Here is a 17,440-nt window from a genome sequence, read left to right as displayed (position 1 = left end):
CTGTTACCCCAAATTACTGAATGTCTTCTGTGCTTTTAAATAAATAATCATGAACTTGAAAGAATATGTAGAAGAAATACCAGAAAGTATAAGTAAGAATAAGTTGGCAGAGTTGAGGTTGGTCACCATAAGGGATTTTAAAAATGGTTAAAACTTGGAATGCTTTTTAAGAAGAAAAAAACAATCTATAGACTAACACAGGCTGACTTTAAAAGATGAAGACTTAACACTTAATATTCTCATTCGTTGTTTGGGGGCATATCTTCCCAATAAGACTATGAACATATCCAATTCATCTTTGCACATCTAGCAAAAATTTAATGTTTGGCATGTAGATGGGTTAATGTACTTATTTACTAAACAGATGAATATTTACAGATTTTCCCGTGCTTTAAATGCCTCCTGTAGTAAGACATGTCCTTTTATGTAGTAAATTATCCATGTTGCTTTTCTCTGTGCTTAATATCCTAGTAAATCAAATCCAGTGGCACAACGAATGCTATGTATATTCAGATCAAGTATGTTGGACAGCAGATCTCAGAAACATTTTTACTAAACCAACCACTCCCTATGACCTCCCTTCCCACCACCACCTCCTGCCTAATTATAACTTTATTATTCCTTACCTTCCTCAGGGGCAGCTGAAGCTCCTTCTGGTAATACAGGCTGTAACTCACCAGTTTCAGAATTATTTTCCAAATCAGTCATCTGCATTCCTTCCAGATGACCTCCTTTAGCATTAGCCCTCAAAGAGGAAGAAAACAACTTGGTATTTTTATATAACTACTAAGTGACACAGTAATCTATATTTTCCTTTCCTGGAATTGAGCACCAAACTGCATAGGGTATATGCAGTGGTATTTAATACCAAATTTCAAATTTTATTTTATTTTTTGAGACAGGGTCTCACTTTGTTGCCCAGGGTAGAGTGAGTGCCGTGATGTTAGCCTAGCTCACAGCAACCTCAAACTCCTGGGCTCAAGCGATCCTCCTGCCTCAGCCTCCCAAGTAGCTGGCACTACAGGCATGCGCCATTATGCCCAGCGAATTTTATATATATATACACATTAGTTGGCCAATTAATTTCTTTCTGTTTATAGTAGAGACGGGGTCTCGCTCTTGCTCAGGCTGATTTTGAACTCCTGACCTTGAGCAATCCGCCCACCTCAGCCTCCCAGAGTGCTAGGATTACAGGCGTGAGCCACCGCGCCCAGCCTCAAATTTTATCTTAAAACATTTCTCTAAAGATTCACAATAAAAAGTTATAAAATGATGGACTATATCAATGTCAATATCCTGGTTTTGATATTGTACTGTAGTTTTGCACAATGTTATCATGTGGGGAAACAGATAAGGTACATCAGATCTCTCTGTACTATTTCTTACAACTATGTGTGAATCTATAATTATTTCAATAAAAATTTGAGTTAAAATAGAGATTCTAAATAATATGTTCTAATAGGGAAGATTTTTGAGATATATTAAGAAAGCAAAGTACATCTTTTGTATTAAAAAAGCTACATAGTCGGGCCGGGCGCGGTGGCTCACGCCTGTAATCCTAGCACTCTGGGAGGCCGAGGCGGGCGGATCGCTCAAGGTCAGGAGTTCAAAACCAGCCTGAGCGAGACCCCGTCTCTACCATAAAAATAGAAAGAAATTAATTGGCCAACTAATATATATAATATAAAAATCAGCCGGGCATGGTGGCTCGTGCCTGTAGTCCCAGCTACTCGGGAGGCTGAGGCAGCAGGATCGCTTGAGCCCAGGAGTTTGAGGTTGCTGTGAGCTAGGCTGACGCCATGGCACTCACTCTAGCCTAGGCAAGAAAGCGAGACTCTGTCTCAAAAAAAAAAAAAAAAAAAAAAAAAAAAAAAGCTACATAGTCCATAGTCAGTTGCTTAAATATACATAAAAACTGAGAAGATACAGCATACACAAAAAATTAAGAGCAGCATTAATATGTGTGGACAGGGGTTGGAAAAAAAGGTAGATGGGAGATAAGAATGGAGAATTTTTCACTTAATATTTTTTTCCTTCCATTTTGAACCAGGCTGGCAGATATAATCAATTCTAAAATGATGATTACACCTAAGAGCTGCAGTTATTTGTATAGGATTTTACACTCTAGAAAAAAAAATATCTATGTTCATATACATTTAATTTTTATGATTAAAGGCAGACATAAATATCTCTATAACAAAAGTTAGCTGCAGCTTTAACTTAAAAGGAACATATATACCAGGCTTAGTTATAGGAAAAGCAAGACAATCTCCAGCGACTTTTTTTTCTAACACCTTTCTACTGCTGAAACTTGAGCCACAACAGAAAAGTAAACCACCATCTGTTCTTTTACATTTTGGTAATGAGCCAGACCCTGAAGCTATATAAAATTAAGTAAACTTAAGGGATTGTAATCTTTCTCTAAATTTAGTTCAAAGTTCTTTTCAAAGTCGCCAAGGTAAAACTATTCTGTTTAATTTAGAAATGCATTTACTATCCATAAAATAAATCAGCAGATGGATATTAATGGCTCATCTAGCACAACCATAGTCAATATATTCTATAATCACCCTACCTTTTGAATAAATAGAAGTTTAATTGCCATGGCTGGGATTTGAGTTTATATTTCCTGGGAGAGAGATAAATATGTCAACTAAACATTTTATCCTTTCAGGAAGTTTCAATTATGACTTTTGAGGATATTTTTTCATAAGAGGAGGAAAAAAGTGAGATGAAAGTAGAAAAGCAGTGTTAAAATTGCTGGAAGTGTTTTGTTCCATACAAAATATACGTGAAGATCTGTGACACATAATATAGCTCAGTACAAATGTCTTTGAAAAGTATGGGGCAGATGAAAAAAAAAAGCTGACACAAAAATCTTATAGGGCACAGTTCACAAAAGGTTATATACATCATTATTATCCTAACTTCAGTGAAAATGAGCTTTAATATATTTAAACTGAACTTCTGGTACTATCATTCCATTAAAAAAAAAAGGACTCTGATACTTATTAGTTGCATTTTAATGCAATAATTGAACTTTCTGCCTGCTAAAAAATTAACAAAGTAGAAATTAATTTTGTTCATTATGATGTAGACTTAAAGTTCCAAGCAAAGCTATTAGCTGTTATTCCATTACATAAACAAAAGAACTTAATTTACCCCAAGGTGATCATTTTTCTCCTTTTATCAACAGTAGGTAAGCCACTGAAAACTGCAACCACAACAGCATCTGAATCCAAAGCTTTACAATGCCGGTCTTCAGTTTTTGGCAAAATATCACCAATACTGCCATGTATCAAGGCTCGAGGAGAATTGTGCCTGCTCCCAGTCTGAGAGCTTCCTGCAGAACCTTCAAAAAAGGAAAATCAATCAATATTCAGAAAGGCAAATAAATACTAAAGGTCTCTCTCAGGTTAGAAAATCCACCATATATATATATATATATTTAAACTATGTAAAAACTTCAAAAACAATTTAAAAATATATCCCAGTCTTCTGATGATAGGTATTTAAAACTAAGGAGTACAGAATATGCAGTCTAATGGTTGTATTTTCTTAAGGACTTGTTCGGTTGTGAGATCAAGAAACTTTGAAATAGAACTTTAGCATTTTTAATGCATTTCAAGGTCTAAAGCTTTACCATAACATCAATTTCTTGTAAGAGACATCTATCCACTGAAATTACATTCTGAACTCCCAAAATTTACCTTCGGACAGAGTCTGACAGTCTCCTTTTGAACGATTATTTTCCCCGGAGTCCACTGCTCTTCGAAGTGATAGACTACTTGCTATACTGGACCGAGCTGGCTTGGGTGAATTACTCTTCTTATTTGTGGCTGCAAAGACATTTAAAAACATTTTTTAATATGATCAAATACCATAAAATTCACTAGTCAGTCAGAGAAAGTTTAATCTTACCATGCATGTAAGCTGTTCTGTCTTCTGTTCCAAAAATAAACAAGATATTTTGTAGTTCCAACTGATTTATTTGGGGGGTTTATGAAAAAATTTATCTTGCTGCTTTGTGGAGCAGAATCTTAACTTAGAAGATTCTCTAGGTTATTTGTGAATTCCATAAGAAAAGCATAACAATTTCAATGTAATTAAACTATAAACAAAAATTTACCCATCGAAATACCTGTAAATTGTAAAATATTACTGGACTAAAAAGAAAATCAATGCTGAATTAGAAACAAATCACAATTACAATACTTCAAATCAAAATGCTCGTGGCCAAAGTAGTAATGAAAAGAAAATGTATAGTGTTAAAATGAATTAAGAAAAAAGAAAATCAGGAAAAAGAAAAGGGCAACTAAATGGCCTAATACGCATAGACTCAAGAAGCTAGAAAAAGAATATAAAAATATGTTGTGATGCAGCAAGAAAGCCCTTGCCAGAAACCAGGGCCACGCCCTTGAACTTCTCAGCCTGAAGAACTGTGAGCTAAATAAATTTCTTTTCTTTATGAATAGAAAATCAGAGGAGATTCATTAATAAACAGGTTCAGCAAGGTCATAGGATATAAGACAAAACAATCAATTATCTTTCTATACACTAGCAGAAGACAACTTGAGAATGAAATTAAGAAAACTATTTAATTTATAATAGCATCAAATAGAATAAAATACTTAGGAATAAATTTAACATAAAAAATATAAGACTTACATTATTATACTGAAAACTACCACACATTATTGGAAAAAAATAAAGACAAAAGGAAAGACATCTTGTGTTCACTGCTTGGAATACTTAATATTGTTAACAAAGTAATACTCCCAAAATTAATCTATAGATTCAACACAATACCAGCTGTTTTTTTTTTTTTTTTAAGAAACTGACAAATTGGTCCTTAAATTCATATGAAAATGTAAGAGACCCACGATAACCAAAACAATCTTTTTTTTTTTTTGGTATTGAGACAGGGTCTTGCTCTATTTCCTGGGTTAGAGTACAATTGCAGCAGCATAGCCCAATGCCACCTCAAAACTCTTGGGCTCACGTGCTCCTCCTGCCTCAGCCTCCCAAGAAGCTGGCACTACAGGTGTGCACCAAAATGTCTGGCTTATTAGTTTTTTTATAATAGAGATGGGGTCACACTGTTGCCCAGGTTGGTCTTGAACTCCTGGACTCAAGTGATCTCACCTTGGCCTCCTAAAGTGCTAGGATCACAGGCATCAGCCACCACACTCAGCCCCAAAACAATATTATATGTAAGACTCACACTTCTGATTTCAAAACTTACTATTCATACAACAACTAGACAGTTCTAAAAAAGAAAAAAAAAAAACCTTACTATTCGGCGGGATGTGGTGGCTCACGCCTGTAATCCTAGCACTCTGGGAGGCCGAGGCGGGAGGATTGCTGAAGGTCAGGAGTTCAAGACTAGCCTAAGCAAGAGCGAGCCCTTGTCTCTACTAAAAATAGAAGGAAATTATCTGGACAACTAAAAATATATATTAAAAAAAGATAGCCAGGCATAGTGGTGTGTGTCTGTAGTTCCAGCTATTCAGGAGGCTGAGGCAGAAGGATCACTTGAGCGCAGGAGTTTGAGGTTGCTGTGAGCTAGGCTGACACCATGGCACTCTAGCCTGGGCAACAGAGTGAGAATCTGTCCCAAGAAAAAAAAAAAAAAAAACCACCACAATTGAGAACTCCCTCCCACCCACCTCAAGTGCATGTCTACATCACTTAAAATGTTAGTGCCATAAATTTAAAAAAATAATAATTTTAAAAATTAAATTAAAAAAATTGGTTTAATTCAAAGGACTTGAACAGACATTTCTCCAAGGAAGATACATAGATGGCCAATAAGCACATAAAAAGATGCTCAATATCATTAGGGAAATATAAATCAAAACCACAATAGTATCTCATATGCTTGTTAATTAGGATGGTTATTATTAAAAACAAACAAAAAAACCAGAGTATAAAATCGTGTTCTGTTGTCTCTCTCCTCTCTCTCCCTCTGCTCCCCCCCTCAAAACCCATGTTCCTGGCTTATGGCTGAGGCAATGTTTCCCAGTATGTCAGAATGTCCATTACAGGCTAAGAAACTCTTCCCAAGAAATAAAACTCTCCTTTAAAAAATATATATGTAAAAAATAAAAATTTAAAAAATGAAAAAATAAAATAAAAAATACCCCAGAAAATAACAAGTGTTCAGTGAAGATGTGGAGAAATTGGAAGCCTAGTGCACTGTTGGTGCAGCTGCTATAGAAAACAGTATGACATAGGTTCTTAAAAAAAATTTAAAAACAAGGCTGGGCGCGGTGGCTCACGCCTGTAATCCTAGCACTCTGGGAGGCCGAGGCGGGCGGATTGCTCAAGGTCAGGAGTTCAAAACCAGCCTGAGCGAGACCCCGTCTCTACCATAAAAATAGAAAGAAATTAATTGGCCAACTAATATATATAATATAAAAATCAGCCGGGCATGGTGGCTCGTGCCTGTAGTCCCAGCTACTCGGGAGGCTGAGGCAGGAGGATCGCTTGAGCCCAGGAGTTTGAGGTTGCTGTGAGCTAGGCTGACGCCATGGCACTCACTCTAGCCTAGGCAAGAAAGCGAGACTCTGTCTCAAAAAAACAAAAAAAAAATTTAAAAACAGAAATACCATATGATCCAGCAATTCCACTCTGGGTATATATCCAAAATTGAAAAAAAGAAACTTGAACAGATATTTTGGACACCTATATTAATATTAACATTATTCACAACAGCCAAAAGATGTAAACAACCCAAATATGTCCATCAAAGGATGAATAAACAAAATGTTATATACTCATACAATGGAATATTATTCAACCGTAGAAAGAACAAAAAAGGAAATTCTGCATTATGCTACAGCATGAACTCTGATGACACTATGCTAAGTGAAATGTCAGTCAAAAAAGACAAATATTGTATGATTCCACTCATATGTGATACATAGAACAGTCAAATTCAGACACAGAAACTGCAAATAATTGATTAACTTCTTTCCTATGCATCTAGAACACTATCAGTTACGTACCATCCTTGGGAGAATTAAGAAAGATGGAAACCTCAGTGAATAAAGGCTGTGAGCCTATAAGCAAGTCCATTTTCCCACTGTTAAAACTCCAGAATATGCCACTCTATTTCACACAAGTGATTCTAATAAGCTGTTAATGGTCTCACAACTTCTGCTCTCAACTTGTAAGACCTTTCTCCAAATAACTGTCATCTTTGTAAAGAGTAAATATGATTATAAACACTCCCCTGATTTATACTCTCTAGTAGAGACTTCCTCCTAAAGAAAGAATAAAACTCAAACTCTTAATTGAGGTTTTATAAGACCCCACTTGATCTAAATCCTGCCTACCTCCTCTCTGACTTCATCTATTATCTTCCTCTCTCTGCTTAGTTCACCATATTTATTCATACTGGTCTTTCTTCAATCCTTCAAACACACAAAGCAAATTCTATGGCCAGTGACTTCGCATCTTCTGTTCTGTTTACCCAGAACACTGCTTCCTCTGGATCTTTGAATGGCTGCCACTTTCTCAACCTTCAAGTCTCAGGTCAAATGTTGCCTCCTCAGAGACTCTCTCTGACCACCCCAACTAAACTAGCCCACTTCTCATCAACTCCTGCCAATCCCACTCTCTGTTGTTTCCTTCATAACATTTTTCAACCAACTGAAATTATCTTTACTTGTTTACACATTTTAATGTCTGATTCCCATCACTAGAATGAAAGATCCATGTGGTTAAGAATTTTGTCTTGATTATTACCCAGTATAGAGTAAGCAATTGTGCAATGTTAGCTCCATTACATAATAAAATATATATGGAATCAATTTTGGATGGGGGCCAGGAGAGGTGGCTCATGCCTGTAATCCTAGCACTCTGGGAGGCCAAGGCAGGAGGACTGCTTGAGCTCAGGAGTTTGGGACCAGGCTGAGCAAGAGCGAGAGACCCTGTCTCTATCAAAAATAGAAAAAAGAGACTCTGTCTCAAAAAAAAAAAAAAAAAAAAATAGAAGAAATTAGCTGGGCATGGTGGTGCGTGCCTGTAGTCCCAGCTACTCCGGAGTCTGAGGCAAGAGGATTACTTGAGCCCAGGAGTTTGAGGTTGCTGTGAGCTAGGCTGACACCACAATACTCTAGTCTGGGCAACAGAGTGAGACTCTGTCTCAGAAAAAAAAAAAAAAAAAAATTTGGATGGGGAAAAAGGACTGCACATATTTGTAGTCTTAATTCACGAACAGAGATGTTTAAATATTATTTTCCTGGAAAAAAAAAGTCATCTAGCTTCTCAAATAACATATGGAGAAACGACACTAATAGGAACTTTTTCACTTACAGTTTCGTATGTAACAACTGGCAACTGATGACTTTGCCAGCAGTTCCATCCCCAAATCCTGTACTCTGCCAGAGTTTTCGGCTCCACATGCAGCCAGAGCTGCCTGGTCAGCAGAAAAAAGGGTTGTCTGCATGTCTCCAGAAGCAGCGTTGCTGCTTTTTATTTCTGAAAGTGTATTCTTTACATCAGTTTTCATACATCGAACTTCGGCCATTTGAGTTTTGAGTCTTTTTAGCATCTTTAAATCAGAGGGCACTCGCCACATTGCCTGCTGCTTCCTTTGGTCTTTATCTTTTCGAGAATATGATGCTTCAGAGAAAAATTGACAAGTCATGTTAATATAAACTTTAACATTCATGAAATCATTTTGTATTATGAATATATGCAAATTCAATGTGTAAAATAAGCTAAGGTGTTTTAGGTGGTATCAACAACAAAAGCATGCATTAGGCTGGATATGGTCACTCATGCCTGTAATCCTAGCACTCTGGGAGGCAGAGGCAGGAAGATCATCAGAGGTCAGGAATTTGAGACCAGCCTGAACAAGAGCAAGAACCCAACTCTACCAAAAATAGAAAAAATTAGCTGAGTGTGGTGGCACACACCTGTAGTCCCAGCTACTTGGAAGGCTAAGGCAGGAGGATCGTGTGAGCCTAGAAATTTGAGGTTGCAGTGAGCTAGGATGACACAACTGCGGGACTCTGTCTCCAAAATTTAAATAAATAACATTAAATTTAACTAATGAAAATAAAGAGAAGACACCTTTAATGTTAGACTCTGAATCACATCATAATCACTCAAATCTGAATTATATATTTACCTCTAAAAATTTAAAAAAGATGCTCTACTGCCTTGTGCTTTTTTTCTCTATACTTTTCCACTTTTTAAAAATTTTCTACACTGAGCTTTTATGTCCATAATTGGAAAAAGGAAAAACTCAAAAGTCAAATACTTTGCCAAATCTGCTATACATAACATTATATTAAAAATATATATTCTAACTAAATTCAAGAAATTGCTTTATTGGATGAATCTATTAAAGTGCGATGGAACATCATAGTGTCCAGTCACTGAATTTTTTCACCCACTAAAGTGAGTTTTCTCTCTGCCCTAGAGAAGTAGTTGAAATTGTTTTTAATTTCTTCTCCCCCTATCCAAATATTTAAAAAACACAAGTAAGGGAAATACACATTTCTGTTCTATTGCAGGAAGGTAAAGAGAGGCAGATGTTTTGGAAATCAAACAACATTATGACTGACTCAAAGCAAAAAGAAACCAAGCAAAATTAAAAACAACAACAAAACCAGGAGACCAAGAGGCACCCTAACTAGACAATGAACAAATCCTTTTGTAGCAGAAATGATAGTTGAACCTTCTTAAACGTTACAACCACCTTCTGCCTCACAAGAGGAACTACAGTGAAAGGTAGACACTGGGGTCTGCCCAACAGCCATTCCTCTACTTCTATAATATCTTGCCAAAAGGACTTGGTTGTGTTCAGGTATCAACCAAGTGGACAGCAATGTACTCAGGGAGATCAGGTCCCTCCTTCAGCCCCAGGGTATACTTGGGTCCATGACTAGTCTCATTTCATTCCTTTTTGACAGTGTTTAGAATGAGCACATGACCCAGTTCTGGCCAAGAGACTACTTAGGACACTTTTGGGAAAGATCTTCTACCCTGACAGGGAAATTTTGTTTTGTTTATTTAACAAACACCTATAAAGAACTTGCTGTGTGTTGGGCAAAAATATTAAGCCATTTAATCTTCTCATGTCAACCCTATGGGATAAGTACTATTATTTTTTTTGTCCTACCTTAAGTATATGACAGTACTATTATTAACTATTACTATTAACTCCATTTTATAAAAAAGACACAGAAATGTTGCATAATATACTCCAGGTCACATAGCTAGTAAGTAAAGGAGCTTAAATTCAAACCAAAGAGTCTGCCTCCAGCGTCAGTAATCTTTATATTAATAACTCCAGGGTAATGGGAATAAGGTCTCTTTCCTGTCTAGCCTTTTTCCTCTTGCTAGTGACACACTCCTGGGGATACATGATGCCCGGAGCTACGGCATTTATCTTATTACTGTAAGAGGCAAAGTATCACAGGAAGACCATCTTGTGACCTGCCTCTAAGTTACCTGATGATCCTGGAATCACCTACCTCCAGATTTCTTAATATGGATAATTAAGTGCCTTTATTATTTAAGCCACCAGTTAGAAGCATTTTGTTACTTGTAGTTAAAAGCATTCATAACAGGCCAGGCGCGGTGGCTCACGCTTGTAATCCTAGCACTCTGGGAGGCCGAGGCGGGCGGATTGCTCAAGGTCAGGAGTTCAAAACCAGCCTGAGCAAGACCCCGTCTCTACCATAAAAATAGAAAGAAATTAATTGGCCAACTAATATATATATATGTGTGTGTGTGTGTGTATATATATATATATATATAAAAAAAATTAGCCGGGCATGGTGGCGCATGCCTGTAGTCCCAGCTACACGGGAGCCTGAGGCAGTAGGATTGCCTGAGCCCAGGAATTTGAGGTTGCTGTGAGCTAGGCTGATGCCACGGCACTCACTTTAGCCTGGGCAACAAAGCGAGACTCTGTCTCAAAAAAAAAAAAAAAAAAAAAAAAAAAAGCATTCATAACAGAACATGACCAGAGATTTTAGAAAGTTAGAATCTGGTCTCAGGTCCACCATTTAGACACCGTAATTTTCTTAGTCCATCAACTTCTCTGAGTCCATATGATAATAATATATACATAACAGGGTTGTTGTGAGGCTCAGAAAATTCAATATTTGTGAAAACAATCTGTAGTACAGTTCTCATCTGATGCATTGTTCACCATGAAGCCAGAGCAGTTTTCCAAAACCCATCATCAGTCCAGGCACTATGGCTCACCCCTATAATCCTAGCACTTTGGGAGGCCAAGCCAGGAGGATTGCTTGAGGTGGAATTCAAGACCAGCCTGGGTAACACAGTGAGACCTCATCTCTACAGAGAATTAAAAAATAGGCCAGATAGGGTGGTGCATACTGTCTATAGTCCTAGCTGACTACAGTGAGCTAGGAGGCTGACTTGAGACCAGGAGTTCGAGGCTACATGAGCTAAGATTATACCACTGCACTCAGCCTGAGCTAGAGCGAGTAGACTGCAACTCTTAAAAGACATTACTTTCCTGCTTAGAATCCCGACATAGCATTCTACAGGAAAGTACCAGCAAGGCACACAGGCCCTTCATTGTCTGATTCTACCTTATTTCTCAGCAGCTTTTTATCTTCTACCTCCATCCCAAATACACCCTAATCTTTTGGAATTACTTACGACTCTTTCTAATACATGGGCCTTGCTCTATCACACTTCCATTCTTTTCACATATACTATTCCTTCCCCTTTCTTTCTCTGCCAACCCAAACTCATCAGATATAACCTTAAATGTCCCCTCTTTTAGGCATCTGTACCGTCAACATCCTCCTCCTCACAAATCAATTCTTATTTAAATTTGTATAATACACAGATTATATTTCTAACAGCACTTACATTACAATATGGAAGACAAACATGTAGACTATGAACAACTTCATGGTGAAGATTGGATCTTAAGTGATCTTTGTATTCTAGGCCAAGCACAAAAATACTTAATATGTTTGCTAAAATAATCTTTGTGGCTCCCACTTCCCACTCCACATGTACATGGACTTAAATATGAACCTCTCTATTAACCTACACGTTTTGGTTTATTATTATCAGAAACTGACAAGAATGGGAAAGTAGGAGTAAAAATCCCAAATGGAAAAATGAAAAAAAAAATTAAACACTCATCATCTGTTAATCAGTCAATAAACATTTACTAAGCCTATTTTAAATGCTAAGCACTGTGTTGGGCAGGGGATACAGCAGTGACCAAGAAAAACATCCTGAGTTTACCATCACAAAGCTCCCAGTCCAGCTGGGAAAAAGAAAAAATAATCAATTTCAACACTGAAACTGCCCTTTATAAAATTAATAAAGGGCCACAAGGTGGGAACTGTGGTAGAGGCCTGAACTGTACAAATACAAAGGTTTATAGTTTTAAAATATACTTTATAGTTTAAAATAGTATATAGTTTAAGAATATATAACTAGCCATTGTCCCTAGTTTGCTTTCCTAGAATTATTACTCATAAGTCACATGTAAGTCATAATGATTCTTAACTTTCTGAATTACTCCCACAGATAACACCACCCTTCTCAAACCTAAGGATAGTTTTTAAGATATCTTCCAGGCCCTGAATTCCAGTGGATGGCTGACCCACTCAGACCAGTAGCCCATACCAAGGAACTGACTCAACTGGTCTTCTGACTTGCCTCCCACCCAAGAAACTAAGCAGAAGACAATTTCTACCCTCCTGTGGTTGCACCCCAAACCCAGACAATCAGCAGACCCAATTGCCTCGCCAAACTATCTTTAAAAAACCCTTTCTGCCAAATTCTCAGAAAGACTCATTTGGAGACTCCCACCCATATCCTCGTGTCATGCCTGTTATACTAAACTCTTCCTCTGCTGGAACCCCCCGTTGTCTCAGTATATTGGCTTCCTTTTGAGCAGTGGGTAATGAACCTGGTATAGCTGTAATAGTACTGTGTAATAAGTACAAACACAGCAAAGTGTAAGGTGCTATGGGGTTGTACATTATAAGATAAGCTTTCCTGACTGTCCTAAGTCACATGGCTAATTAGAATTAAGAGTCTCATTTATAATACCTTTTTGGGGGGTGGGGGTAGATATGGTCTTACTCTGTTGCCTGGGCTAGAGTACAGTGGTGTCATCACTGCAACCTCAAACGCCTGGGCTCAAGCGATCCTCCTGCCTCAGCTTACCATGTATCTAAGACTACAGGCATGTACCACCATGCCCAGACGATTTTTTTTTTTTTTCAATTTTTTGTAGAGATGAGGGTCTCACTATGTTGCCCAGGGTGATCTTGAACTCCTGGCCTCAAGGGATCTTCCTGCCTCAGCCTCTGAAAGCACTGGAATTATAGGCATGAGCCACAACATCCGGCCCCACAATGTAGCTTTTAAAGGTAAATTCTTAGCTGTCCAAAATGACTCCATCCCCAAGAGTTTCAAGAAGCCCAATTATGACACAAATTTCCATCTCAATACAGTAAAACAACTGTAATTTATCTTTTTTCTTTTTTTTTATTTTATTTTAAAAAATTTAAGTTCTTTTTATTTTACCGTATTAACTTTAAATTTTCTGGCTGATGTAATTTATCTTTAACAAACAACCTTTGCACATAAAACATTGCTGCTAATTGGAATACATTTTTAATCTACTGAATGATGAAGCAAGAGTAAACAGCAAAACCTTTTCTACGTTCAATTTATACACAATTCCATTTGGAAGTCAGGGAATTCATGAGGCCTGAAAAACTCAAAGTCCATTCACAAAGAGGACAATTGTACTTCACATGAATCAATCAGTTAGGCACACTCTAAGTAGCAAATCATATTAAAAACCTTCTTATAGGCCGGGCGTGGTGGCTCACGCCTATAATCCTAGCAGTTTGGGAGGCCAAGGCAGGCGGATTGCTCAAGGTCAGGAGTTCGAAACCAGCCTGAGTGAGACCCTGTCTCTACCAAAAATAGAAATAAATTAATTGACCAACTAAAAATATATATACAAAAAATTAGCCGGGCATGGTGGTGCATGCCTATAGTCCTAGCTATTTGAGAGGCTGAGGCAGTAGGATCGCTGAGCCCCGGAGTTTGAGGTTGCTGTGAGCCAGGCTGACACCACGGCACTCACTCTAGCCTGGGCAACAAAGTGAGACTCTGTCTCAAAAAAAAAAAAAAACCTTCTTATAAGGCGTTTTTGCACAAAACATCACTGAAGAAAACCAAAAAATTTAATTTGTTTCATATAAATGGCATTTTTCTGACATATAATAAAAAATCAATTTGTTACAGAAATACACCATGTTCCAACACTTAACTGAAATACCAAGATCAAAATTAAAGAGTTCTTTTAGAGAAGCACAGAAAAAAGGGAAATTATCAGTTATTATTTTACCTGTAGGCTGCAAAAGTGAAGCAGGTGGGCGAGGCTGTAGGCCCCACAAATTTTCCATACTGCTCCGGTCCTTAAGGTCCAACAAATGTATTAAAATCAATGGATCAATGTCTAATAAACTACTGGTAGCAGCAGAGCATAAATGGGTTCTTCTTGACATTCTGCTACTGGCACCCAGATAGCCATGGGTACTACCTGCAAAAGAAATTGAGATGTAGAAAATGTACATAAAAGTATATTTGCACAAATTTAAGTGTACTTCAAAAAACTGGCTAACATTGTTTGAATACTTGTTTATAGACCTATTTCCTAAGAGTTCAGGTTCATGATAAGAAACACAAAGAAGAAACCAGACAGTTAGAGAGATGTATACTAAGCACAGTGACTGAACAGAGGCCTCATTAGTACCTCGAATTCAGGAGTAAGCATCAACCCCTTGCTGAGCCCTAGAAATAAAAGATGATGCATATAATGTCCACAACTTGGGGGGTGAGGGTGAGGAGAAGGAAAGTATATCCCATGAATCACTGGTCTTAGATGAAAGGTAAATGCCCAAAGTATAACAGATTCCAAATAACTAGATACCAAAATATTAGGTTATTAAGTATGAAATGTCCAATTTCCTTAAGAACTAAGTTAGACAGCTGAGATCTCTACATTTCACTCTGACACTTCTTGTTTTATTTTTATTATGAAGGTATATCCTCAGACTTTCAAATACATGATTTGGCTTGTGATTACCTTTCACTTTTTTTTTTTTTTAGAGCAATTTCTGTGAAACCATCATGGATAAGTCAAAAATTTTGTGTTATTTTCAAGTTTGAGTTCTGTTGTGGAGCCAATGCAGTACAGATAGCTTGAAATATCAACAAAGTTTCTGGGAAGGATGTGGCTAATGAATGCACAGCACATCAATGGTTTGAGAAGTTCTAGTCTGGTGATTTTAATCTTGAAAATTAGCCATGTGGGTGACCTGAGACCAAGGTGGACAATGATGAGCTGAAAGCTGTAGTATAAGTGAATATATCTCAACCTATATGTGAATTAACAGCAAGGTTTGATGTTACTATTCCAACAACATTGGACCATTTGAAACAAATCAGCAAGGTAAAGAAGCTGGATAGAAGAGTATCACATAAATTCAAGTGTCAGAATAGAAATCGTCTCAAAGCTTGCCTTTCTTTGCTGTCATGACATAAAGGCAAACCGCTTCCACACCATATTGTTATGTGTGATGAAAAATGTGTTCTTTTTGATAATCACAAGCATTTAGCACAATGGTTGGACAGAGATGAATTGCTTAAACACAATCCAAAACCAAATAATCATCAGAAAAAGCTAATAGTGTCTGTTTTGTGGTCCAGTGCTGGTCTTACCCACTACAGCTTCATGAAACCTCGTCAATTTCTACGGCAACCAATTGGAAGAAATGATAAGGATGCTTGCAATTAAGCAGCTGAGACTGGTCAACAGAGACAGGCCAATCCTCTTGCACAACAAAGCTTGATCACATTTTGCACAAACAAGACTGCTCAAACTACAGAAGCTGGACTTGGAAACTCTCTGTCATCTACCACATTCACCAAACTTTGCACCAATTGACTACCACTTGTTCCAGGCTTTGGACCACTTGTTGCAAAGAAAAATATTTAATTCTCAACAAGCTTTGGAAAATGCCTATTGCAATTTCATTGCCACTTGCTCTCCAGGCTTCTTTGCTGCTGCCATAAACAACTACCGTTAAGATGGCAAAACTGTGCTGATAGTTTCCAGAGGTCCTCAAACTGCGGCCCACCGAGGACATTTATCCAGCCTGCCAGGTGTTTTTGCCGCAGCTGCCTGTCCTGCTTAGCAGTCAACTCGTCCTGGGCCCACAGTGCGTATATGTGGAATGTGCACCACACTCCAACAGCCCTCCAACAGTCTGAGGGACAGTGAACTGGCCCCGTTTAAAAAGTTTGAGGACCCCTGGTAGGCGCATACTTTGATTAACTGTACTGCTTCTTGAGATATAATAAACTAAACTTTTTATTCAAAATCAGAAATTTCATATTTAATGACCTAATAGGAATCTTGTCCAGGTCTCTGAACAGCAAAATGTACGGGTTGTTACAGTTTGGTAGACTTTTTCTAGCTTAATTAAATACTGGAGTACAATGTGAAGTTTTCTGACAGAACTTGTTAATGACTGATACATATTACAGATATGGGTAAGCAGATGTCATGCCCATACCTCCTATATTTGACTAAGCTCCTTAAGCCAAGAAAACAAGTGACTTTTCTCTAGTGCCTAGTATAAGGCCTAGCAAATATCAGGTATGGAAATGTTGCTTACAACTGTCCTTTAATAAAGCTATTTAAATACATTCTAAAGAGACACCACATTTTTAAAAGGCTATACATAGGAAAGTCTCATAATATAAAATAATCGGGTTCTGACTACTCATGAGTTATTTCAGAGATCCAGCAGGAAATAACTTAGGAGAAAAGTTCAGAGCCTCCAAGCCAATTAGTAACTTATGTTTTTCACATGCTCATGTTCTCACTTTCTCCCAGTTCTTCTACCTCCTCTTCTAAGGATTATCTCGTGGCTGATTTTTCTTCCCAATCTGTATATCCACTGCAATTCCTAATAAATAGCAGAAAACTATTCCCCCTCTATATTGAAACTATTCCAGACTTTTCTTTTACTGAGTAGTTCCAAAATCAGGCTAAATATCAATCAAGTGAAGAAACTTTAAAAATTATAGGTTCCTAGCTCTATCCTGACATATGAAATGAGAATACTGAAGTGGGATCCAGGATCTTTTCCTAAAAAGCTACTCAAGTGATTCTGAGGAATAAATAGTAAGTCCAGTGTTTGTTATCTACTGCTCTAATATCTGGTTCTTCTTTAAAAATGGAAGTTGTTCATTCTCCCATGTTAAGTATGTTTACAGTACAGAAAGCAGTATTAGCAATCTCCTTTTTCTCACTGCTTTTCCAGGCCATTATTCTTACCACTGAACAAAAACTCCTTTCCTTTGTAGTTTATGATCTTTACCTACTTTC

The 17,440-nt window shown here is 37.5% G+C and overlaps 1 protein-coding gene across 5 annotated transcripts in view; it reads right to left on the bottom strand.

Annotated features, from left to right (window-relative positions):
- TRIM37 (tripartite motif containing 37) overlaps window positions 1-17,440 on the bottom strand; it is a 138,237-nt gene that overhangs the window by 24,935 nt on the left and 95,862 nt on the right. For all 5 annotated transcript variants that reach the window (XM_012767486.3, XM_075994421.1, XM_075994423.1 and 2 more), the window contains exons 18-22: window positions 14,390-14,584; window positions 8,323-8,631; window positions 3,711-3,839; window positions 3,163-3,352; window positions 627-745 (exon numbers count right to left, since the gene is read on the bottom strand). In XM_012767486.3, the coding sequence (XP_012622940.1) occupies window positions 627-745; window positions 3,163-3,352; window positions 3,711-3,839; window positions 8,323-8,631; window positions 14,390-14,584 (942 nt within the window). The remainder of the gene's footprint in view (window positions 1-626; window positions 746-3,162; window positions 3,353-3,710; window positions 3,840-8,322; window positions 8,632-14,389; window positions 14,585-17,440) is intronic.

Source organism: Microcebus murinus, chromosome 18, assembly GCF_040939455.1.
Source record: "Microcebus murinus isolate Inina chromosome 18, M.murinus_Inina_mat1.0, whole genome shotgun sequence".
In the NCBI taxonomy this organism is placed as follows: domain Eukaryota; kingdom Metazoa; phylum Chordata; class Mammalia; order Primates; family Cheirogaleidae; genus Microcebus; species Microcebus murinus.
The sequence above is the reverse complement of the archived record's forward strand: the minus strand, read 5'-3'. Positions and strand labels throughout refer to the sequence as shown.